Source organism: Rhinolophus hipposideros (assembly GCF_964194185.1).
Source record: "Rhinolophus hipposideros genome assembly, chromosome: 6".
NCBI lineage: Eukaryota > Metazoa > Chordata > Mammalia > Chiroptera > Rhinolophidae > Rhinolophus > Rhinolophus hipposideros.
The window spans coordinates 37084894-37111336 of NC_138052.1; the positions used below are offsets into that span (position 1 = coordinate 37084894).

The 26443-nt window shown below is 39.1% G+C and overlaps 1 protein-coding gene across 12 annotated transcripts in view; it reads right to left on the reverse strand.

The window, feature by feature from the left end:
* The window catches only part of CCDC148 (coiled-coil domain containing 148), a gene marked incomplete at its 3' end in the record, with an annotated part of 459403 nt that overhangs the window by 248216 nt on the left and 184744 nt on the right, over nt 1–26443 (reverse strand). For 11 of the 12 annotated variants that reach the window (XM_081052568.1, XM_081052569.1, XM_081052574.1 and 8 more), the window contains 2 exons: nt 2994–3111; nt 615–755 (listed from right to left, as the gene is read on the reverse strand). The exons of the other annotated variant lie outside the window; for it this stretch is intronic. In XM_081052568.1, the coding sequence (XP_080908694.1) occupies nt 615–755; nt 2994–3111 (259 nt within the window). The remainder of the gene's footprint in view (nt 1–614; nt 756–2993; nt 3112–26443) is intronic. 12 annotated transcript variants of the gene reach the window in all.

Genomic DNA, 26443 nt, shown 5'->3' on the forward strand with positions numbered 1-26443 from the left:
TACTTTCTCCCTTAAGTTCAGGATAGAGCATTCAGGGATTCATCTGTCCTCCCTCCCTTCCATCCATTCAACTAAAAACTCTTTTTAAAATCCATTCTCAGTTACAGCAACAGTAAAATGAATCAAATTTTCTATAAATGGTTAAATAACCCCTTAATACTTTTTCCACAGAATACGTTTTATTTTATCATTAGCTCTGATGTACTGTCTTCTGTTCATTTTAATTTCTGAAAGCTTCCCTCAGCATCATCAGTTGTTTCTTTAAAAGGATTTATGTTATAAATTTAAACCAATTCTGAATATGATAGAGAAATATTCACCAACAATATACAATATTAACACAACTTTAAAGTAAAATCTTGTAAAATTTTTTAATTTAAAAAATAATTTTCAATGATAGAGTCAATACATTTTCAGATAAACTGTTTTTCCTATCATCTATTTTATAAAGAATTGTGCAGTAATTATATGCTACCACTTAGAAGTAAAAAATTATACTGGTATGTGTGGTATTCAAATGTAAATATTGAAAGTGACTTGTAACCCAAAACACACACTTCTACAGTTCTTATCATCATGGCTTTTGCATCAATCATGTGAATTCCCATAATTACCTGCTGTTCATTGTATGTATTCAATGTGAAGAGTGGCTTTTGAAGAATAAATTCTTCTTCAATTCCAATACCAATCTTTGCCTTCGATGCCATTGTATCTGACATCATTCTAACAGGATCAAATTGAGCAACAATAGCAACCTAAAAAGAGAAAGCATGGCTACTTGTAACAAGATCCAGGCTGAACACTTCTGGGCAATATTACTAATGTTTCATGTCCATTAAAGTTAACAAATTTTATTAAATGTAAAACCTATGAGGGAAAGGTAGAAAGAATATGAAAACAGGCCAGGCCTAGAGATCCACAAAGGAGTTACTAGTTTAAAAACAAAATATAATATTAAAAAGTTGTGATATGTAATTATTTGCTAACGATTGAATAGTTATGATTAAATTTAGATAAAAATTTGTCTGTCTGATAAAATGTCATAAGAAATCTAATATAGGAAACCCAATATTCAAACAGCTTGAAAGTAACCAAAATTTAAAAAAAAAACAAAAAAACATTTTTAACCACTAGCAATCTACGGCCATCTTGACAATCTCATGAAACTTTTGAAAAAGTTTCACGTGATTAAGCTGAATCTAGAGCCTGTTATTCATGGGTAGAGTTTGTTGGCATTATAGGGCAAGGTGGGTGAATTTCCTTTGTACCCAACAACTCAATTTCCATGGACTGTTGTAAACCATTGTTCCCCTTTATACTGAACAACTGCAGTTACTTTAACCCAGATGCCCTTACTCTGTCTGATAATTAAAATCATTCAAATCTATGTCCTAATGAAAGGAAGCCACTAATTTTATAAATTACATGCACTATTAGTAACACCTGCCTGTTAATTCCTGAAGTCAAGAATTAGCATTAAGAAAATGGCATTTTTAATGCCATTTAGAAACTATAATGACCTAATGGGGGTGTCGAACACAATGGGGAGTTGAACGCACTTGAATTATCAGCAGTTTCCTAGCCAAAATCTTATAGGTACTATCGTTCTGATTACAGATAACCAACACAGATATTTCCTCTTTCAAAGGGTTCATAAATGGAAAGAACTCTAATCATATTGACTCTGTAGTTATCAAAGTTATATTTTGAACAAGAATGTTTTTAGTAATAGTGACATTGTCCCCAGAAGGCCATGGGATATAATTTGCAAATGATTGACTAATTTAAATGTTGTTAAATCCAGGATGACCAGGACTTAGCATTCCTATGCTTTAAATTTATTTCTCTAATCTATTTTTTCAAAGAAGACGATATAACAGTTGGGTGCATTTACGATTCCTCTGTACTCTCCTATTTACCTAGACTTTCTTGGTTTGCATCCAGTCTGACGTTTATTATTATAGCTGTCTGACTCTGGGGAACCTTTGTGCCTCTTCAGTTTCCTCTTCTATAAAATAGGAATATTAATCATACCTACATCATGAGGCTTTTGTAGAGATTAAATGAGGTAAAACCTAAAACCATTTAGAAGAGAGCTTTATACTTAGTAAATATTCAGAAAATGTGAACGAACATTACTACAAACCTATCAGGCAGGTACTAATATTATTCCTGTTTTTCCAAGGGGGAAATGAAGCTTAGGGTGGTTGTAGTAAAAGATTGAAGTTTCTCCTGCCAAATGAGTAGTGAACCAGGTTGTACCAGGTTTGAAGGACACCAGAGGCCAAGTTCATATCTAAGGTCCTATGTTGCCTCCACCGGCTTTGAAGGGAAACCAGACAGTCATTTCCTATGAGTTGGGAAATAGTGTCAATGAAGACATCAGAGCTTATGAGTTGAACTCATCACTTCCAGGTTAAAAACTCTGAAAAATTACCAGGTAAAACTATTTTATCGCCTTTCTCAAGTTCTTAAATTCCTAATCTTGCCACTTACTGTCTTCTTTCTGAACTTTTGCCTACTTTGACTAGATAAAGCAATGGGAGACATTTATTTTTCCACAAAAATCATACTTTTAAAAAGTGGTTTTTAACATGTTTGTTGCCTATAGGATATTTCCTACCCCAAAGATTAGGTTGCTTAAGCTTTAACAGGTTTTTAGAGGAGAATAAAGTCTTTGGGCTAGATGCAGAGTTTCACTGCTATGAATGGATATTGGTATTCAGCTGTTAAACTAGAGGTAATGCAGATGCCTTTAAATCTTGGGAGAACTTTTTAAAAAGGGGCTGATAAAGTTCTTTTTAATATACCAAGAACCTGGAAACGGTTCAACACAAATCTAATTGCTCCCAGGTATGAAGATCAGTGTCCCAATTTGGAAAAGTTACATTTTATAGAGCAGATCTCATGAACTAAGCCCTAGTAATAATGTTATTAAGAGCACTTAGAAACATTCTTTAAACCACCCATGAAAATTTCCAAATTAAAAACACCTGTTTCCTAAGGGCTTCTAGCCGCCTCTGTCTCTCTTCCCCTTCATGTGCTTCTTGAAGAGCCACTTCTCTTTTCTCCATCAAACGCTTTTCCAATAATTCTTGTCTATAGTTAACCCTTTAAAGATAATGCACAGGGAAGTTGGAAAAAAACATCATCAATGTCTTGGAGATGACATGGATAAAAGCATAGTGGCAGAAGGCATTTCAGAGGTGACATCACAGTCACTTTATTTGCTTTTGGTTGATTTCTCATATTCACACAATAAAACGCAATTTACAATAATTCTACTAACAACCAGAGAAACTGCAGGTCACGGGGCAGGAAAACATGATGGTAAAGAGGCTATGTTACTGCTTAAATATACATACTTTTCCAAAAAAAAGAATAAATAAAATACTATAATAAAAGTGCCCAAATTACCTCAATTACTTAACCCACTTAAACCAAACTATATTGTCACTCATTTTGAAAGAATGCTGTGTGTGCGCGCGCGAGCGCGTCTGTGTGTGAGAAGAAACTAAAAATTGCACTTTGACTGTAGATGGCAGCAAAAACATGACTTTCCCATACATTATGTTTCCATCCTCATTAAAATCAGCAGATATTATATCAGGGCACCTTTAAATACCTATTTTAATACTTTCAGGCTTCTCTGGGCCTCCTCTACTGCCTTGTCGGGCAGCTTCCCTTATCACCTTCTTGCCCAAGCTACTCCTCTATTCAATTAGGTATGAGACGTCTTTTCTAAACAGTAGTCACCTGGGTTCTCCAGGGAGTATGAGGCCATTGCCTCTTTCCCCCCTTGATGATTTTGATCTAACTATTTATGACATCAGTCACAAATATGCTATACCCTTAGCGTGCACACCTGCATTTCCCAGGGATACACCTTCACTAGACCCTTTTTCTTCTGGATCTTGAATACTGAAGGTGTTCGCTGTGCATTAGGTTTTGTGCTAAGTGCTTTCCATGTTTCAGCTCATTTCAACTTCACAACAGCCATATGTTGGGGTACCATTGTTGATCCCATGTTAAAGATAAAGGAAGGAAGGCATGCAACTTGTCCACGTTCTCACACCCAGGAAGGGGCAGCGAGGCGGACCAGCCCCAGAGCCCAGGTGCACCTCTCGCCTTCCCATTCCCATGTAATTAACCACTAATGCTCTTCTCTCTTCTCCCCTTGATGGTTCCATTCACCTCACTGACTTATCAATACCTGTGTGCCAAACCCCGTGCTAGAGTGAGCACACTGAGAGAAAGACTGCTCTTAAGAAGTCTGTAGTTTAACATAGACAAAAAGACAAGCCTAACAACTAAACAAGGTATACTCATGCAGTGCCTTCAGAGACGTATAAACAAGGCCCACTGAGAATTTGGAGAGAGATGAGATTACTTGCTGGGCTGTGGGAAAGACTGCTGCATTTAGCAAGATCTTTACAGAGGACGCAGCCCCTAGCTGGGTCTCAAGAATCAGGATCTGAAGAGACAAGCAGGCATGACAGCTGAGGGGAGGCTGGCCTTCCTGGCCAAGAAAGCCAGGACAAGTGTGAGCCACGGGAGGCACTCACACTCAGGCTTGTGTAGGTGCAGGATTGGCATCTGAAAGTGGGTGACTTCTTCAGTTTTGCCCCTGGGAACCTCATCTAGTCACAGCTTTGAGAATAGTTCAAGGTGGCTAAGACAGAGTGAGAGAATGAGCAATGAGAGATAAAGAGAAACCCAGAAAAGTACTCGTAGGCTGAGCCATTTCTTCCCCTCAGGAAGATTTGCTTCTAGGGAGGGAAGTTCTTTAAAATCACGTTGCTCTCGAGGCTGGCAATGAGGAAGAAACACAGACCAAGGAAAGGAGGGGAGCATGTATTCGATCCTTGCAGAGTAGAAAACCCAGAGTGGGATTTAAAAGGAAAAGCACCTTTCAGGGCTGTGGCTGCCCTCCCCGTCATCTCCATATCAGGAGTCAGTAGTCAGACACACAGATTAAAGAACCCACAGACCAGACTGCTCCCTTTCTCCTGTGCCTCTATGTCATGGAAAGCTATGTTTGTCATGCTCCCCATTTTCACTAAGGCATGACACAACCTCCCTAATGAAGTTCTACTCAATTTAAGCACTGAGTACAAACTAAGTGAACCACTGTGAAGGTTCAATTAAGAGATACCCTGGGATTTGACAAATACCATATGCTAATTCTCAGAACCTTTGGAAAGCTTTTCTTCCTTTGGGATATATAGGTTGCTTTGTCAGCAATAAAGTTTTGCCTGCTTTGTGGAAAAGGAATAGTTGTTCCAGTTTGGGAAACTGGACGAGCAAGGAACAAATTGCAAATGAGAGTAAGGCATTTGAACCTGTGTCATAAAGAAGGTTGGTTCATGGTTTATGTTAAGGCTCATTCATTGATTCAACAAATATATACTGAGCGCCTGCTGTACGTCAATCACTGCAAGACACTGGAGATAACATTTGAACACAGCAGACATGCTCCACTCCTCACAGAAGTGACAATCTAATGGGGATTCAAAGACCCAGGTGATTGTGATAGAGGATGGCTCTTGCTCTGATGGCACACTGAGGCCTGAGAGAGGCACCTTGGCTTGGAACATTCAGGAGAGCATCCAAAAGGAAGTGTTCTTAATGTTAGAACCAAAAAAGGAGCAGGAATTCGCCAGAGGAGGTGAGAATAAGAAATGTTATAGGCAGGAAAAAGAAATCGCATATGATAAGGTTCAGAAGAGAGTACATGGTATGTCTGAAGAACTGAAAGAAATTCAGTATGACCCAAAATGAACAATGCAAGGTGGGGAGTGCCAAGAACTGAGGCGGAGCAGCAAGAGGGCCAGCCTGTGGGGGCTTTGCAAGCATGAGGGCTTTTGATTAGAGAAATGCGGTGATCAGAAAAACCTCTCCAGTGATACTGAGAATGGATTGCAAGGAGGCAAGACCAGAGTTATCCAGATGCAAGTTAATGATTTCATGAAGTAGAGGGAGGTGGACTGGTAAGGAGGTAGGCAGAAGACATGAATTTAAAATTTATGTAGAAAATCGAACAAGTAGGAATTGTTCGTTTATTTTATGGGAGAGGAGAAAAGATAAGAGAGGAAGAAATGAAGGTTTCTGTGTTGCAGTGAATGATAGAGTCTCACTAAAACTGGGAACTTAGAGAAACAGGGAAGAAAAAGAATTAGGTTCAGTTTGGCCATAGATCAAACTGCCTTCACAAGATCTGGGCTGGAGAAACAGGTGGGGAATCTTATCAGCAGCAAGGAATTGAGGCCATGGGGGCAGATGGTATTAATCAGGAAAAAAAAGGCATACTTCTGTTTAATTGCGCTACACAGATATTGCTTATTTTACAAATTAAAGTCGCACCCCCATCAACAAAAGAGATTACGACTCACTTTATTGTGAGGCTCACTTTATTGCAGCGGATCTGGAACTGAACCCGCAATATCTCTGAGGTATTCTTGTACAGAGTAGAAAAGTTGGCCTACGATTGGTTCCCAAGGAAACAACATTTAAGAAAAAGAAGAGGAAACTCTCGAGGAGAATGAGGAGAAATGGCCAAAGAAGCTAAGGAAAATAGGAACAACGATGCTAAATGCTATAAATGAATTATAATCCTAAATAATCGGTGGATTAAAAAGCAGGGAGCCATTGGTGATCTTGGCAAGGGCAGCTAGTAGAGAGGAGGCTGAAGAATCCCTGGGAGGTGCGGAAAGAAGAGTGAAGACAACTCCTTCAGTCAGACATGCAAGTGGCGAGGAGAGAAATAGGTGCTGGAGGAAGTGCAGAGCTGATCACAGTTGCATTGGCTCCAAAGTGACCGAGATCAAAGATTTGCCAAAGGAAAACAAGGGAACAGGAGACACACTCAAGTTCTTCATTTTTATAGATTCTATGGTTTAAACTCAAAAGGTAATTCATTTTAAAGCAGGAAACTTGGTGCCTCTTTCTTCTCCCTCTCTGGATAGAAAAAAAAAATTATTTGCCTAAAGAGAAGGGATGTAGAAAAACTTCTGGAATATAGCCAAATAATCACATAGGCATGAGGAAAGAAAATAGCAACACAGTAGAGTTGATGATTTGGAAAATTTTCCACATAAATACCTTTAGCCATTTGAAGTAGCAGATTTTCTCCAAATTAAATTATTGCTATGAAAGTCAATGTCAGAATGTGGCTAAACTCAAGTCTTTAAGTTGTGCACTGAATTCCCCAACAGGTATCCTAGGTGCATCTCTCAGTCTGTTTTTATGCTCCCTGAGTCTACAAAGGTGGAAAGTGCTGGAGAAGAGGCATTTTCAATTTCTCTTGGGGGAGGAGAAGCATCATGTTGTTCGAAAGCAACAGCTGCTGCAGAATCAGGTGCAGCATTAGCAATAATCTGAAAAGGATTTTGTTTAAGCCTCCAGGCCTGAGTGTAGTTGAAGGGACAAGAAGCTTTCATGTAGAAATGGAGAATTTACGTATCATTTAGAAGACTTTTTCTGTGTGTACTGCACCCTAAGAAACGAGTTTACAAATGCAAATGGTTTGGAAACACCTTGAGTGTTAGTGATAGCTTCCCTCTGCTTCAAGTGAAACTTCAGTAAGAACTTGGCAAAATATTAAGCACAAATCTTGACCTCTATTTATCTGGAGTTACAGGTAACTTCGGACTAAAAAGAAAACTACAGTAACCAAGACGGGAACAAGGTTTCTGAAAAATAGCTGATAGTGGTGGGTTCCCCATTTTTCAAAGAAAGCTTGAAGCAGTAAGGAAAGCAATGCAAAGACACATTTTAATTAGAGTATTCTAACCAGTGTCGAAATCCCCCCAAAAGGCTTCAGGGAAGTAATTTGCCCTACCGAATTCAAAGCAGTTTTGCAAACAAACTTGCTACTTGATGTTTATGTCACATGGCTTGTATGATATTGAACACAAAATCTTTAAACAGACACGTCTTATGGTACTACTGCCAGAGGTGTTTCAGCCTGCTGGGAAATCCATCTTCAGCTCAAACCGACTCAGAAAGTTGTTCTTACTAAGCAGAGAGAATTCTTCCACTAGCTATAGGGTACTTCAACAGAAAAGAAATGTTAGATCAAAAGACAGGCAGGCCAGGTGGCAGCACTGCCAAATGTGGGGAAGGAGGCGAGAAGAAAAGGAAAACTATCTAACTGGTGCTCATGTTGGAGGGCATAACCCCTCTAATGATACAGGCAAGGAGGCCCTACCCAACGGGGATTCCGGCTAAGGGGATAAACAGAGAGCAATTTCTGCCAACGTAATGTGAGTCGTGATACAAGGCAGTGACATCCTAGTACAGATCAGCGTGCAAATTAGTACAGAAAGAACAAAGAGGATTCATTTTGCAAGTATATTAGCTCTTTTGCCAAATTAGTACAGACAAGAACAAAGAAGATTCACACAGAATGAAGAGAACCAGGAGCAGATGAACCCACACGAGCCCCAAACAGAGACCATTCTTCCAGGTCAGAGAGCTTACTAGTTCCTGGGTGAGTTTTAAGGGCAAGATTCTATTGGAACTCCATTCTTTAATGGAGTAGTTCAGTCAGCATACAGTTATTGGAGCACCTACTATGTGCGAAGCACTGTTTTAGGTGCTGCTTAGGATACAACAGTGAAAAATAAAAGCCAGACAGGAAAAGATCCCCACCCTCTTAAGTCTTACATTACTTTTTTTTCTTTTTTTTCTATAGAAGCACCCCTAAATTAGCACTCTAGTAAAATGTATCAAATTTTTTTCAATAAATTGTTTTTAAATTTATCAAAAAACCCTAAATTTAGAGAGCCCCTTTTTATGCTGCTACACAGTGATGGTTCTCAATGACGACGGTTACTGGTATTGCAGGAATTTATAAAATCTGCTGCCAAGGCACCACGCCAAACTAATTAGATCAGAATCCGGTGGTATTTTCAAAGTTCCTTCAGATGCTTCTAATGTGCACCTGGGCTGAGAACCAATAGCACCTGGCCCAGTGGGTCCCTAACTTGAGCTAACATCAGAATCACAGGAGGGCTTGTTCAAGGGTAGATTGCTACACCACCTCCAGAGTTTCTGATTCAGTAGTACAGTAGTAAGGCAGAGGTAAATGCAAAACAAATTTGCATTTCTAACAAGTTTCCAGGTGATACTGATTCTGCTGACTAGGGACCACACTTGGGGAACTACAGCATCGGTAAATGATTCAGATTAGAGGGACTCTACCTAACTACTGTTATTGAGATAAAGCCAGAAATAAATGACCACCTAGATAGGGCTTATTTCTGATTGAGCATGATATGTGTATCACAATTATATGCCTCAGGGTTGATCCAAATTAGAAATTCCTGCTTTGGTGCTACTGACATTTAAGAGCAGAATTTTTCAACCCCATTCCACCCTCTAAGGCCTCAACACACATGAATGACAGGCTCCCTCAGTGACAGTGGTCCTCTCAGGCTTGGGTCAATGTTAGCAATGGTCAGGTATAATAATGGCTGTTACTGGACCTCTTTCTTTCCCCCTAATGGATAAAACACTGGTATCCTGATGACAGCTGAAAACCTCAGGCTACGGGCAATATTTAAGTAAAATATCAGCTCTATTCAGTAAAATCAAAGAAGGAAGAAATAACTTGAAAGCAGTTCAGCCTTAAAAAAGGAAGAGTGAGCCACTTCCTTCGGGAATAGTTTTTGAGGCTCCAAGGAGATGGATATTTTATCCTATTGAAAGTGAAAAACCATAAATGAGAGTGAAGTACATTTTCTTGTTCTTTATAATCAGTCTCAACCTAACTCTGAGTTGCTTGAGTTGGAAGTTCAGAGATATAAACAATTGTGGAATAAGGACTTAAACCTGGGAATTCAGAGTTGAACACAGGATAAAGTGTGAGAGGTGGTTACTGGAAGAAGGTTGCAAATACCATTTTAGCTCTTTTGCCAAATTAGTACAGAAAGACTCTTTTAGAACTTTTCCTAACTCTTTCTATCTAGTTTTCAATAATCTTTTTACATCCTCAGATATCCTCAAATTTTTCCTAAAATAGTTGCTTCCAGTAGTATTTCAAAAGTGAGGTACAATCAGAGGTACACTGTCTATAGATAATTAAAAACAATAATAGAGGCCTGTCTCTTTTTTTTAAATTATCATGCACCAGCAAGTCCAAACAAAGTTAGCGATAAATACTCCCTTCACTGGAATATGCAACCTTCTTTCACTCCACTCTTCATTGTTCCTTTCAAAGGTTATCCTTAACTGAAAACCAGTGGTTTCCCAGGTGACACTACTTCTATGCTACCCTTTAAAAGAGTCAGGGAGGAGGGCTGGCATTTTCCTGCCTCCCCAGTGACAATTCCCGAAAAGTTTTACCCATTGACTTTGGCATTAGACCATCCTCTTTCTTTTTTTTTTCTTTTTCTCATTAAACTTTGTTTTAATGGCTCTCAAAGTTATGTGACAGATTTTTGGTCCAGTTTTTCCATTAAAAAGTACTGATGTTAAAAACTAACAAGTTAAAAACTTCCACACCAAAAAACCCACAAAATACAAAAAACGGAAACAAAACAAACACCAAATGGTCCACAAAACGTTCTCCTTTCCTTCTGAAGGTTTTACAATGCATGATAATCATTAGACAGCCTTTTACGATTAAACTTAAATGGCCAAATGAGACAAATAGTGCTGAGACCATTCTTCCACCACTGATTAAGACTGGGGTGGCAGGTATAGGGATGATATTCATTTAGCCTTCTGAGCTTTCTGGGCGGACACGGTGATCTTGCCAGTTCCAGAAACTTCTTGTCCATTGCTTTGATGACACCCACAGCAACTGTCTGTCTCATGTCATGAACAGGAAATCAGCCCAGAGGAGGGTAGTCAGAGAAGCTCTCAACACACATGGGCTCGCCAGGAACCACATCAATGATGGCAGCATCACCAGATTTCAAAACTTTCAAGTCATCTTCCAGCTTTTTCCCAGAACAATCAATCAATCTTCTCCTTCAATTCAGCAAATCTGTAAGTAGTGTGAGCTGTGTGACGTCCAGCATAGTGCGTATTTGGCACTGCTTTGGCCTGGATGGTTCAAGAAAATGACCTAAGCCATAAAGCCAGTTGCTTATATTTGTAGGTCATTTTTAAAAAAACTTTTATTTATGTTAAGTGTGTTTTCCTAGGACCCATCAGCTCTAAGTCAAATAGCTATTTCAATCTAGTTGTGGAGAGTGCAGCTCACAGTGGCCCATGTGAGGATCGAACCGGCAACCTTGTTGTTAGTAAGAGCACCGCGCTGTAATCAACTAAGCTAAACGGTTGCCCCCATTTGTGGGTCATTTTTGCTGCCACCAGCTACACTGCACCAATGAATATCTTTGACAGACAGTCTTGACATTGAAGCCCACATTGTCTCCAAGAAGAGCTTCACTCAAAGCTTCATGGTGCATTTCAACAGACTTTACTTCAGTTGTAACATTGACTGGAGCAAAGGTGACCACCATGCCGGGTTGGAGAACACCAGTCTCCACTCGGCCTGCAGGGACAGCACCAATATCACCAATTTTGTAGACATCCTGAAGGGACAGACGCAAAGGCTGGTTAGTTGGACAAGTTGGTGGCAGGATGCAATCCAGAGCTTCAAGCAGTGTGGTTCCACTGGCACTGCCATCTTTACGGGTGACTTTCCATCTCTTGAACCAAAGCATGTTTAGCAGTTGGCTCCTGCATGTTGTCACCATTCCAACCAGAAATTGGCACTAATGCGACTGTGTCCAGGTTGTAGCCAGTTTCCTTAATGTAGGTGTTGACTTCCTGAACGATTTCCTCGTATCTCTTCCGGCTATAGGGGGACTCAATGAGATCCATTTTCTTAACACCAACAATTAGTTGTTTCACACCTAGTGTGTACGCCAGAAGGGTATGCTCACGGGTCTGCCCATTCTTGGAGAGACCTGCTTCACATACATCAGCACCAGCAGCAACAATCAGGACAGCACAGACTTTACTTCAGCCTGAGAGGTGCCTGTAATCATGTTTTTGATAAAGTCTCTGTCCTGGGGCAGATGGTCACATAACACTTGCTGGTCTCCAGTTTCCACAGGGAGATATTGCTGTTGGTAGTATTGATTCGATACCACGCTCAAGTTCAGATTTCAGTATATCCAAGACCCAGGCATACTCGAAGGAGCCTTTCCCATCTCAGCAACCTGCCTCTCTAATTTTTCGATGGTTCTTTTGTCGATCCCACCACACTTGTTGATTAGATAACCAGCAGTGCTAGACTTACCAGAAGCTACGAGTCCAATGACGATGATATTGATATGTGTCTTTTAATTTCCCATTTTGGCTTAGATTTAGCGGTGGTTTTCACAACACATCTTCTGGTGACAAACCCATTATGAAAAAGCCATCCTCTTTCTAATGGGGTTCTTGGAAGCAACTGCTGGCTGCCCAGGCAATTGCCGAAGGTTTACTGAGGGTTATTCAAAACTATTCCCTTACAGTCCCTTGATCCCCAACAGCAGTTACTTCTCCCCTGCTTTAAGAACCCACTCTTTAGACCAGGCTTGGAGCTTAGCATCACCTAGAACTGTCGTTCCCCTGCCAAAATCTTAAACCGAGGGACTCCATTCTGACTCCAATCTCTAAGGTCATCAATGTATGGATAAAGTTTGTGCGCTGCACCATTCTAGGACTGGATTGCCTACCAAGCTCCTATCTTCCTATGTTCGCACTCACTTAACCTGACTCAGCCTGCTATATTAGCTTACGAAACTCCATTCTTCAACAATGTTTATTCACTGTGTTATAAGACACATTCAGACTTTACTTCATCCTCTCCCAGCTTTAGATGCATCTCGGTCTCTTCAAAGACATTGTCACAAGTATCCTTTAATTATCTTGTCTTCTTTCCACACCTGCCCTGCCAATTCCCAGCCCTAATTCTTTGTTGAATTTATTACAGTTATGAAGCCGAAACTTAATTAGACATTCAACACTCCTCCAATATCATTTTATTTATCCCCAGATGCTTGCTTGACATTCTCCATAAGTTTCTACCTCATGCTTAATTTTCCCTATTAGCAGAGAATCTCACCTCCTACTTAACCAAAAAGAAAACACCTCTAAATGTCCATTTCCCCAACATCGTTTGCACACTTCCAATCTTGTCAAGAGACATCTTTATTCATCCTTTGCTCTTTACATCTGGACTTTTAACCCTATAAACCTGTTGTCTCACTCCAGAAATGAATATCTTCCTTTCCTAATTCTTCTTCTTCTTCTTCTTCCTCTTCTTCTTCTTCTTCTTCTTCTTCTTCTTCTTCTTCTTCTTCTTCTTCTTCTTCTTCTTCTTCTTCTTCTTCTTCTTTCTCCTCCTCCTCCTCCTCCTCCTCCTCCTCCTCCTCCTCTTCCTTCTTCTTCTTTTCTGTCTCTCTCTCTCCCCCCCTTCCCTCTCTCCCTCCCTCCCTCTCTCTCCTCCTAGTTCTTTATCCTCTGCATATAAACTTCTTCAAATGTGAAAAAAAATTATCTCTCACTTATGAGTCCCTTTTCAGCTACTTTCCTCTTTCTCTTTTTCCCTCCACCCAATTTCTTAAATGCAGATATACTTTCTGGCTCCAGTTTTTTACTTCTCATTTAGTCCAAAGCCCCTTGCAGTCTGCCCTCTGCCCCCTCCACTCTATGGAAATTGCTCTCGAAAATGTCACCAGTGACTCCAGATTGCAAACTCAGAGCCTCTGACTTGCCCTGTCTGCAATGCCTGGTACAGGTGGCCACCTCCTTCTTGAAATGCAACTCCTATCTCTGACTGCTTTTTCTCTTTGTCTTTTATTGGCTCCTCCTCATCTGTCTATCTAAAGTTCCAACATGAATCCTCTTCTTTTCTCAATTTAAAAACATCTTCTGGAAATCTGACTCTGAGGACAATCAAGGCATGAATATCTATAGTCTCCACCTCCTTTGATCTTTTATTCTGTATTTTGTTTATGTAATTTCAGGATTGGCCTCACACAAATCCCTCAAGTATAGTTCTATTGCATTGATAGTTAAAAGTAAAGCTCTGCTTTAATGGGCATCTAAGCTTGGTACAGAGTTAACATCCTTTTGTGAAAACTTAGGAACAAATGCAACGACACAGGCCTAAACAGAAGGCTGGAAGACCTCCCCACATCCTCTTAAAGATAAGCCACCACAGTACCATAGGTACCATGGACAGAGCAAAGATTCTACCTAGTCAGTCATTTTGGGTTTGTTCCAGTCCAAAGACAGACAATTAAGTTCCGGATGTCTAATGCCTTATAACATGGCTGCAACAATTTTAGCCTGAAATATTTATAGTATAATTAGTTACTTCAGCTACTTACAAATCTAGGGTAGGCATTTATAGAATCATAACTTTGAGCAATACAACTTCTAGGAGCCAAGAAAATCTTCTATAGTCTTAAAAAACTGAGTGAAGTCATGACATTTGGGATCATTAGCTATAAGCCATTTTACAAATTAGGAAATGTCTTATAAAAATAAGGACTTTAATATGAGAATAGTTGATTTTTTTTATCTCCACTCCCTGGCAGTAATTGGATACCAGGGCCAACTGCCTATTATGGCCAAATGTAAATTTTAATAATTAAGCCACATTATGGTAGACATTTGTGAGGGTTCTTTTTATCCTCTAGTGTCAATCTAATAACATCAACTCTCTTTGAACTGCCTCTCCTCATTTTGTGTAGGTCTGTGGAAGCCTTTAATCAGAGAATCCTCTTCCACCCCACCCTTTCCTAGCATTTGAGGTTCACATGTGACCAGATATAGTTAATAATAGTTCATTACAAATATGATCACATTGATTGGCCCTCAGTGAACATATGACTTCATCTGAGACAATCAGAATCTTCCCTGGGGATTTATATATAGATATTGAAGAAGAAAAGCTCTCTCTTCTCTCTGAGTTTGCTAAGCTTTATTAAGATATAACTAAGTCTGGAGCTGCTTGTAGCCATGCCTTCTCTTTCCCCTACACCTCCAGCTCAAACACATGAGGAATTCCATATCAGTGCACAAACAGGTACAGAGTTAAGAAGTAGAAAGAGAGAAGAACCTGAAGATGCCACTAGAGTCCCTGAGACAAGACCCATTACTGGATTCCCATTCATGTAAATCAATGCACTTCCTATCCTACCTAACCAAGTTTGAGTTAGTTTTCTTTCAGTCATTTCTGGGGAGTCCTGACTACTAAACATTATCTTCTATGTATAAGAGAATACCTATTTTTTTAATATTCTATAACAGGAGGGTGCATACTAAGCTGTTCCAAATGTTAATCAGTTTGTTTCCCTTACTGATGGCCCAAGTGGGATATCAATATCTCCCAGGATGTTAACACGTGTGCCATGAGAAATATGTTAGGTGTTCAAGCAATTCTGGGAAAAACTAAGATAAACAAAGTAAAATAGGTTCCTTTAGAGTAAGAGATCTCAGAATATTTATTATAATATGGTAGATTGTATTTTGAATCTCCAAAAGGAAGACTTAGTGTACTTAATTTCCCAAATTGTCTGATAATAGAAACCTTTTTCAATAGAACCCAGTTTGGGAACTGTTAGTTGCCTTTCCATGAACAAGCACGGATATTCAAGTAAACAAATTAATGGGTACAAACACAAATACATGTATTGATTTGTTTTATAGCTGTTTGTCCATGTGTTATTTCTGTTAGACTACATTTCTTGAGTATGTTGGTTATGTCTTAATTGCCTTTGTATCCCCAACAGCTATCTTAGTGCTTAAAACAGAGGCATGTACCAATAAATGAAAGAGAGAATAAATGATGAATAAATTTTAAAAGTTATGAAAAATATTCAATTGAATTTCCTAAGTTGTATGTAAATAACAGGACACAGGAGTTGACAAAATAAAAATTTAAGAATAAATTCAAATATATATTCTTTTATTAATTAGTCTGTAGGTATTCCTCTGTACGATATTTTATCATTTGAGGAGTTGAAAGAGAAGTTGAATCACTGAAGAACAAATCAGGTGTCTAGTTCCTTTGGACAAGTAGGAAACATGGATGCTACAAGGCAAATCACACATGACATTCAGGACACAGACTTGCTGTGATTTTGGAGGGGAAGCACAGGCAGGAATGACATGTTGCCTTCAGGGAATTACTTAGCATGAACTGAAAATCATAAGGCCACCCTGGCCGACAGACCACCACTTATTTGCCTAATTGCCTCCATAGATTCATCTTTTCAACATATTTATACTAAGTGCCATATATATGAATGTGTAAAAATCATAATATGCAAAACATAAGAGAAGCCCAGAGCAACTGGAAACACCTATCTAAGTAGAAAAGAGCAGAGCCTACATCTGGATTTTTGAATATATACAGGCGCTCACCACTTGCCATCATATGGCTTCACTAAGAAAAGGTATCTGTCAGTTGACACTAATTGGGTAATTTGCACAGTGACCTTCGAAATCACAAATGGTTTATGGTAGATTAAGTTTAACTTCATAATTAATATGCATTGCATTTTAAAAATCTTCAAGATGCTATATAATTATTTTATCGAAGAAGGAAATTCATGTTGAGGGTTTACCTCACAATATTAGAAGCTTTCTTTAAATTATTTCCCCATTTTGGTTTGTAAAGAAAAAGAAATGATTTAAAGGTAAGAAAATGGATTCATTTTATTGGAGTTTTTTTTTTCTGAAAAATTCTTATAGGATACATATAATTTCTGATACCCCAAATTTCAATAAGACTGTTTTCAGAATCACAAATGCTGAAAAAAACATTGCTTTAGTATGGAACTTTTAAAAGGCCCGTTAATAAAATATACCACTGTGTTATCAGATCACACTATTTCGGTCTGATTTTATCTATTTTTCACTTCTGATTTCAATTGGTCCTCATTTTTCCAGAGTCAGACAACTCTATCATTATGATGGAACCAGTTTCTCTTCAGGAGACGTGATGGGATGGTATTGAAACAACAAAAAAAACCATAGTCCTCTCCCTCAAACAAATGATTTAAGTAAACAGAATTAATAATACAAGCCTTCTCTAATACTGTTTGAAAAATCCCCTTTACATTCTGTTTCTTTCTTCCCAGGTCTCTCAGAACTTCTGTAGACAGCAAACATCAAAAGGACCAAAGATTTTTTTAGTATTCAGCTACCTAGGGCAATGAAGTAAACCCTGATTTTCTTTCAGCCTAGGAAATGATCAGCAAAGAAACTTCACAGCCTCTTTAACGTTTGAGGTAAAAAAAAAAAAAAAAAGAAAAAAGAATCAGCATTGTAGAAAGGTTACTGTTATAAACATTTAGGGGAGTTATGTTTTATTTCTTTCTTTTTAAAAAAGTCACCCTTCTAATCCCTGTGTCTACAAACATAAAAATGTTTTGGATTTTTTTACCAAAACATTTTGGGTAGGCATTTTAAATACACTTTTTAAAAAACAAATGATAAAATATGTTTAGTTTCGGGACTTATTTTCCTAGTGCTTCTTCCCTTGGCTCTCTCAAATGCTGTTTTACTATTGCTCGCACTCGGAGTTTCCGCCTGCGAGTTTCAACTTGCTTCTCCAGTGATTTCCTGCCAAGCCGTGTCTCTCCTAGCAGTCTCCTTTCTGTCTCAATTCTGCCTTCAGGATTGAGCTCTGGAATCATTGTTCCTTTTTTCTTTAGAGACAGACAGCTCCACAAAGCAGGAATGCTGAAATTTTGCCAAGTGAACATAGCTGTTTGGATCTCAGGGGAGAGGGCCTATCCCCAGTGCAAGTTTGATGAGCTCTTTTGCCTAATGGCAGTTTTGTCCGGTGAGATGCTAACGCTGATGTTCTAGAAAGGCTATTACTTGAGGCTAAGAGAGAAATGTGTGACTTTCTCCAGAGCCCATGCAGATAAACAAAGTTGAAAATAGTGTTATTGACTAACCTGATAGGGAACCAACTTTACTGGAAAAAATAAAACAAAAAAAGTGGACAGAGGGCCAGATAAATTTACAAATAATACCTAGGTCACTGACCCTCAGCTCTGTTTTTCAAGAAGACACATAGTTTCTCAATAGCACTATTTAGGTATGGGCAGAAATAAGCTTCCAAAAGCCCTGTATTTTCCTTCCCTACATTAAGGTAAAGATGCCTACACCCATCTTTATTTTGGTGACTTTCAAAGGAAATTGATAAATTCCTAAAGGAGGATCATGGGCCAGAGAAGTCTAAGAAAGTATAAGAAAACTATTTGTACAATTTAACAGTATATCAGAATTATAATGGAATCCCAAACTTGGGGAACAGCTAGGGAAAGGGTGGACAGGCTTGAAGAGAATTAGGGCAGAGATTCTGAAGTCAGTTCATGGTGTAAACAAAATAGATAATTAACTTTTATGAAATTTTACTTTAATGAAAGTTACAATGGCCAAGTGTTGACCTATCTAGACACAGCTAACAAAGGACACCAAGAGGTGGCTTGTGCCTCATTCACATTTTGCACAGAGAGTAAAGCAATGGCCTAAGAGGCTCCTTAAGAACAGTTCTTTCCTGTCACAAGGATTTCACAGCATTAGAGCTCAGAAAACAAATAGACTTCGCTCTCCCATGGGGCCTATTCATGCCCCCCGGTGAGCCCACAGGAAATTCCACTCTGTTTACCTTAAGCTGACAAAAGAAACATAAAATGCAAGATACTGAGCAACCCAATGGCAAATCACTGGGTAGCAAAGAATCACTGGGTAGCAAAATGAAGGCTATTTCATTTTCTCTAAAAGCTACAAGAATGTCCACACAATTCCAATATCTTAAAGATACAGCCAACCTTGTCACATATATGAAAAGCAACTCACATTTTCTCTCCAAGTGACTCTAAATTTTAATCTTTATTGTTCTTTCCCAGATGTCACAACTTCTCTATGCCAGATTCCCCATTATTTCAAAAGACAAGAATATTCCCTAAGGCCTCCTTTTGAATATACATCTTTCTGAGATCATGTCTCTGGTTTCTCTGAAGATTGTCACATCCATAAATCTATCTTCTGCCTGGATCCTTGGTTCTGAAAATAATTTTATCACCTTAGCCTGGCACAGCCAACATTTTTCTCTTAAATATGTTGCTCAGTTTAAGTAGAAAGTCTTACTTAGACTGCTCCATTTGTATGCATTAAAATGTTCATATGCAGAACTGGGCATAATTGCAGATGGATAGAGATTTTTCTGCAAATTGGCCAATTGCCACACATGGGCCACAGAAAGTCCCTATCTGAGCCTGGTCTAACATGAAATCAGTTATGTCCATTACATGGAAGCCCTAGGAAGGTATGGTATGTTTGCAATAGTCTGATAGATTATAAGGATTAACTTGCACCAAAAGCTACGAGTATTACAAAAAAAAAAAAATCAAAAAGCCTTGCTCTTTTAGATACATCCAGAGCTTTCAAGCCCACACGCACTCAGATAGCAGTGATAATGCTCTGTTTGTGGGATTTGGAAGAGCTACAAAGAATAAAGAGCTACAATATTTTGACAAAGTGATATATTCTTGTCTTTAGGTATATTTAGTGGAAATGTTTGGATTCCCCCCACCAATGTCATAAATACAAGAACATCTGAGTACATGAAGACTTTATAGGAATATAATAAATAAATACACATGCTTATTTGGTATATATAAAGTACTAATATTTTAAAAATCACCTATTTGTATAAAACTTTACAGTTTTCAATGTACTCTCACACACATTATCAAGACAGAGTCAGTATAAAAATTACTTACTATTAAACAAATATCTAAGCAGCATCATTTTGTCTATGTCTCCTGATTACGTGAGAGAGGGCGTCACCGATTAATTTTTTTCTTTAATTAGGATTTATACCCCACCTGTTTCCAAACAAGATTTGAAATGACATGTAACATTAAACCCAAGGTAAAACAGTAACATTAAAAAATCAAAGAAGATTTTTTAAAAAGAAGTAAAAGTAGTAGAGGTTTCTAACAACTACAAGTTGGGACAACTGGCCATGAACTTGTCTTTCACAGGCATTTGCTCACCAGATGGGAATGCTGAACCCTTGGGACTGTTTCAGAGTATGTTTCTAGACATGTCTCCCCAGCAGGGCCCCTGGATTAATTATACTGTTGCATTTCTCAGAAAGTGGTTGGTAAACCAACTGCCTTGAAATTTTCAGTGGTGCTTATTTTTTAAATGCAGATTTCTCGGTCCGACCTAAAATCAGTGGTGGTAGGATTCTGTGATTTAGACATTCACATACCTACCAGGTGATATTTTTGCTCTCTAAAGTTTGGAAACCACTGATTTTCTGGGATTGGTACCTGTTGCACGGGAACAATAGAAAACCCAGCAACAAGAAGGGAGAAAATTGTCCCAGTGATCAGTCTCCTGAATACTGCTTCATGCTTTCCTATTTCTGCCGAGTGCTCTAATACTTTCAAAGGCCTGGTCCATTGTCTACTTGATGCTTTGCTTTGAATGGCCCCATGTGTTTGGCCTCTTCTGATTGTACTAATGCTATTCTCCTTCCAGCCTCACACCCCCTACATGCTCATTATTACTTTTTTATTCCTGCCACAGACTCCTCATATTTGTGTATATGCCATCACCTGCTGGTTACTTCTAAGCTCATGTTGATAGCTCTGCACATGGGACAATCTCGACTTGTGTCGCTTGGGATCAGTTTACTTCACTGCTGTTCATGGGAACATGTGGGACACGCGATGCCATCGGTGCCCAGATATGGGCGTAGGTAGGAGGAATGGTCTGTTCTCTGCTCTTTAGTGTTGTTTACAGTTCATGGGCTTCATTGGATATTCTCTATAATTGAGGGTACATAGCTTATGCTTTTCCTCCTCTTAGACACAGTCACTGCCCCTGTTATTATTGTCCACTTTCCTCAATATAGTCATTGGCTTATACTCCTGTCTGCAGATGTGCCTCATACATTTGTCAAATTCACACGAAGGCACATCTAACATCCTGACTTTAAAGTTTATTGTTTATGGTCTTAATGTCTACACTGTAATTATCAGCCCTCCTGTCATACATTTGGGAATTTATCATCATTTAATGCTCATTAACCACTCCCCCAAATTTTTCTCTTAATTTTCTGGGAATGTTTGCCTTTCTCTTAAAATGTAGGATCATAAGACTTTTGTCAAAATTATTTTCTCTATCTTCGAGAACTATCCTTTGTCCCCAGCTCAGAGCCTCTCTTTCTGGTCCTAGACCACCCAGAAAACCACTTTTCAAAGGTCATGTACAGCACATCCTGAGCGTTTTCAATGTTTGACTTTGCTTCCAAAGCTACCAGTATTAACAAGAAGATCAGCTAGAAACACCACCTCCACACCTAGCTCCTTCCGTCTGCGACTCAAGACTTTGAAGTTCCCAGAAAACCTTCCACTTTTCTTCAAACTGAAGAAAACAAGGCAGAACAATTGCAGAGTGTCTGGTGGGTGCATGAGGTTTAGACCTCACTTTTGAATTTGGGGAGAGTTCACAGAGGAGGCAACACAGCTAACGGGCCACAGCAGGTCTGCACACAGGCAACTGCACAGCAGCCTGAAGGGAATCACAATGATTTCTTCATGGGATTTAGTCATGTGATTTCTTTTATCAGCTGGGGTGCCTGGGGACCCGAGTGCCAGTGCTGCCTCATACCAGCTGGAGAGAGCCAAATGCTAAATTCTTAGGACCTTTGCAAGCTAGTTGTTAAACACAGCCATTGTTAAACATTACATTATATAGACTTAAAATGAAATAGATTGTATTTAAAAACAAAGGTAACAAATACTCAAAACTCATTGCTTGCTAATTACTTTACTATTATCTGTGCCCTGGAGGTTATTTACATCTATTACATCTGTCTGGTAGACATGATGTACAATGACATGCTACTGTACACTTCATCCCAACTTTGTGTTTAATGACATCAAGTTGGTAGTTTGAAATAAGCCAGAGTGGGAGTAGTGACACCACAGAAATCAGCAAACGCTCCAAATCAGGGCTGACCCCGTCCCTGCTCCCACCTCCAGACAGTTGTTAAATGCTTACCAATATATTATTGCTGTGAATCCACTTAGTATTAAGGTGAAAAAAAACCCACAGACGTACAATATGTAAGTGAAATTTCTCAACTTTACTTAAAACATTCACATTCCCTCCAACTTGCTTTCCTTTCAATGTGGTCTAACAGCTCCCAAGTCATGGCCTGTGGAAGCATAACCTATATCAAACAATATGTTCATATTGAGTCATTATTTACTAGTTGTCCTCTCTAAAATGAAGTCAGCAGTTAGTTCCTTTACATAAATTTTATCTCTAATTTTTCTCTGCTCAAAATCCTTGCTCTTTTACCTACATTGTCTCCTAGACCCAACTCTGTACACAAGTGTTTACATCTTATTTGTGTTTGTGTATACATATCTGTGTGCACTATATAGTAGCTGTACAGTTACTTCTGATTGGCTAACTTAAAATAACTACAATTTAAGCCCAGTTCAGTAGCTACTAAAATATTAGAAAGGGAGATCATTAAGTGTCTTAAGATCAATACTTGAATTCTTAAGAGGGAATTCAGGAAGAGGTCAGCAAATGTTATTAAAGGATCAGGAAACTGACTCAGGAAAATCTAAAGAAAGTGAGACTCCTTATATGGCAATGATAAGGCTAATGGGTGACTGAAAGTGATCTTGGAGAATGACTGGGAATTTAATACAGAGGCATCATTGTTCTCCGTTTCCACTCAGGATAAGTCAAGAGGGATTCAACTTACAGCACTTTATGGAAAGAACTTGAAAAGAATTCAGTAAGAGAAAATTATCTTAAGGTTTTTCCCCCTAAAGTTGTTTTTAATCAGCCATTTTAATCAATGATCCCATAGAAGCTTAATTTGAAGGTACAGAGTCTTATTACTAAAAAGTCACACACAAAAATGCAGTCAATGGAAAATGGATGTCTGGATTTTCCCCACATGTAGATATGGATGTTAGCTTTCTAAATATTCTCCAAAGATCTAAGCTTAATTGAAGATCATATTTACTAAGGCTACAACAAATAAATGGGTCTGTATAATTAAGGGATAAGGATATGACTACCTCAGACACATAATACGCAATCAGACTGAAAAAACATTCTGTTTGAAACTCAGTTTCTGATCATGTCAATTGAGGTCCTTTTGTGAGAGGGCCTGTCTGGGCCTCAAATAAAGAATTTCCCCTAACAATCCACTAGGTCCATTTGTGTGTCTAATCCAATTTTTGAACTCATTTATATATTAATATGGGTAACCTTCTAGGGTAATTCTTTCCCTAGTTTTTACTACCACTCTAATGGTAGATATAATTTCTGTACAAGGTTCTTGTAGTATCCTGGAATTTGATAAATCTCTATATATGCATAAAAATCCTTTTGAAAATAGAAAGGGTATAAACCACTATTCAATAGTTGTTTAATGTAATTAACTATAATTAATTAATTAAAACAGTCAGATATTACCCAACTCAAACCCTACCACACTTAAGGCTCCCAAGGACTTCCAAAATTTCACCTCTAATTATCTATTCAATCTCTTCTCTCAACATAACCTTTTCCCATGCCACTCCAAATTTGATGCTTCAACTATACTAAATTATTTTCAGTCCCTTAAGGCTGCCATGGATATTTGGTAGGAAAACATTTCCCATTTCTGGAAGATGTTTTCTTTCCTCCATATGGAGACTTCTTGACTCACCCCTGCCAACCCTGACTGCTGTAGGTGCTGCTCCCCTATGTTCCCATAGTGTTTTGTGCTTGACCTCATGAAGAGTATCTGAATTTCCCATTCAACTGTCAGATCCTTGAAAACAAGAACTATGGTTTCCTTTGTTTAATTTTTTTATTGGGGATTATTGGGGAACCGTGTGCTTTTCCAGGGAACATCAGCTCCAAGTCATTGTCCTTCAATATAGTGCAGCTCAACTCCAAGTCCAGTCACCGTTTTCAGTCTTAGTTGCAGGGAGCACAGCCCACCATCCCATGCGGGAATTGAACTGGCAACCTTGTTGTTGAGAGCTTGTGCTCTAACCAACTGAGCCATCCGGCTGCCCAGGACTGAGGATTTTATTTTATTTTTTTACTATACTATGTGAAGATATTAGGCATTAATTTATAATAATAATTATTTAATTTATAAAGGAAATTGGTTAATGGATTTCAAATAATATCAACATTGGGGTCCCATAGTAGGGGATCTGTGCCTCTGCAAAGAATGGCCCAATTTCAATGCCATTATATTCATCATTTAATGAATCACACTAGAAATCATGCAGTCCCCCAAATGCAAATTTATGATGATTTTGTACACATGCTAGTTTATGCTTTTGCTTCCTTTCATAGTGGTACCGGGGATTTCATTGGACTTTTTGGTGGTCTTCAGGCAATGATAGTAGTGGCCTCAGGATCTCCTTTTCAGTTTTGAAAGGATCATTTAGAATTATCATCCTGTAAGCATAGTTTATAATGATAGAAAAACCAGAAACAGACGTCATCAAAATGGTGGCGTGAGGTGAGCCTCTGAAAATCTCCCCTAGAATTTACAACAAATTAAACAGCTATAACTCCACAATAGACTCCCTGCACAGCAGACAGGCAAAACGAGAGGCTCACTTTTGAATTCACCTAAAGGTGGGCAAATTGCACAAGCAGGGGAGGAGGGAAGGGAGAAGTGCGGAGATGTTGCCCCGTGGGCACAGGACGCAGACCTAACTCAGTGCTCCGAGCTCGCTGCATCCCAGAACTACTGCAGCTGCGGGAGAGGGAAGAACTCAGATGGCTAGGGCTCCACTTATGGCCCAAAGGGCTGAGGGGACAGCATATAAAACGGTTGAACCCAATGCTCACAGCAGAGACTTCGGAGCAAAGACTGAGAGAAGAAGGCTGAAAATGGTGGTTTAAGCCCTCACTGCTGAGCTGGGAATAGAAGCCTTAGGGACTGAGACTAGCTGCCCCCCCATACCTTCCCAGAGCTCGCCACGCCCCCACCTGCCCAGTGCTAGAAGCAGAACAGACGCAGTGTCAGATCAAAAGAACAGAATATTTGCTGTTCTGAGCACTGTGGTCACAGACACAGATGCTCAGCCCAATTAGTTCCGGCAAAGGGGAGGGAGCTTGGGAAGCAGGACTGCTGTGGTGGTGCTCGCTGCCATTGCTCTTGGCCACCTCTCACAACTCCCTAGCCCCTAGCCCACCCCTAGCCCCACCTATCTGGGCGGATCCCTGCAGGTGTAAACAGAACTGCTGAAACATACGGGTTCTGAATCTGGTGCAGAAAGAGGTATGGAACTTCAAAAGCTCTCCGCATCCCCACAGGGACGTGGCGGCGCCCTATGATACAGGCAAACTGTTAACAGAGGAGAAAACCACCTTCCAGGGAATCCCCCCATTGTGTGAGAAGCTGGAATAGTGCAGAGAAAACATAACACTACAGTGTGAGAGAGAAAAAAGGGCTGCAGTCGGAGAGAAAATAAAACATTTTAACCAACATGTACTGGAAAACAATAAAAGACCTCTTCCTATCAACCTATTGCAGAATTCACTCCTGTAGATGTCTAGGAAGAGAAATAATAAATCATTAATTGCCATGAATAACCAAGGCAACAAGACAGCTCAGAAAGAAAACAAAAAGTCTCCAGAAAATGAAGTTAAAGATATGGAAATATGTGACTTAAATGACAGAGAATTCAAGATTGCAGTTCTGAAAAAACTCAACGAGATGCAAGAAAACACAGAAAGGCAATTTAATGAACTCAGAAACACAATCAAAGAACAACATGAGCATTTTACCAAAGAGATTGAAATTTTGAAAAAGAACCAAATAGAATTTCTGGAGATTAAGAACTCAATAGAAGAAATTAAGAATAAAATAGCCAGTTTAGGAAGTAGAGTTGACCAGATGAAGGAAAGAATCAGTGACACTGAAGATAGAAACATGGAAATGACACACATGGAAGAAGAACGAGACTTGAGACTTAAAATAAATGAAAGAACTATACACGAAATTTCTGACTCCATCAAAAAGAGCAATATAAGAATAATGGGATACCAGAAGGAGAAGAAAGAGGGAAGGGAACAGAGAAGATATTCAAACAAATAGTCAATGAGAACTTTCCAAACTTGGGGAAAGAACTGGATCCTCGAATCCAAGAAGCAAATAGAACACCTAATTACCTCAACCCCAACAGACCTTCTCCAAGGCACATTGCATTGAAGCTGTCTAAAATGAACGACAAAGAAAGAATCCTCAAGGCAGCTAGGGAAAAGAAGATGGTAACCTACAAAGGAAAGCCCATTAGATTATCATCAGATTTCTCAGCAGAAACACTACAAGCCAAGAGGGAATGGAACCAAATATGCAAACTATTGAAAGAGAGTAACTATGAGCCAACAATAATATACCCAGCAAAGA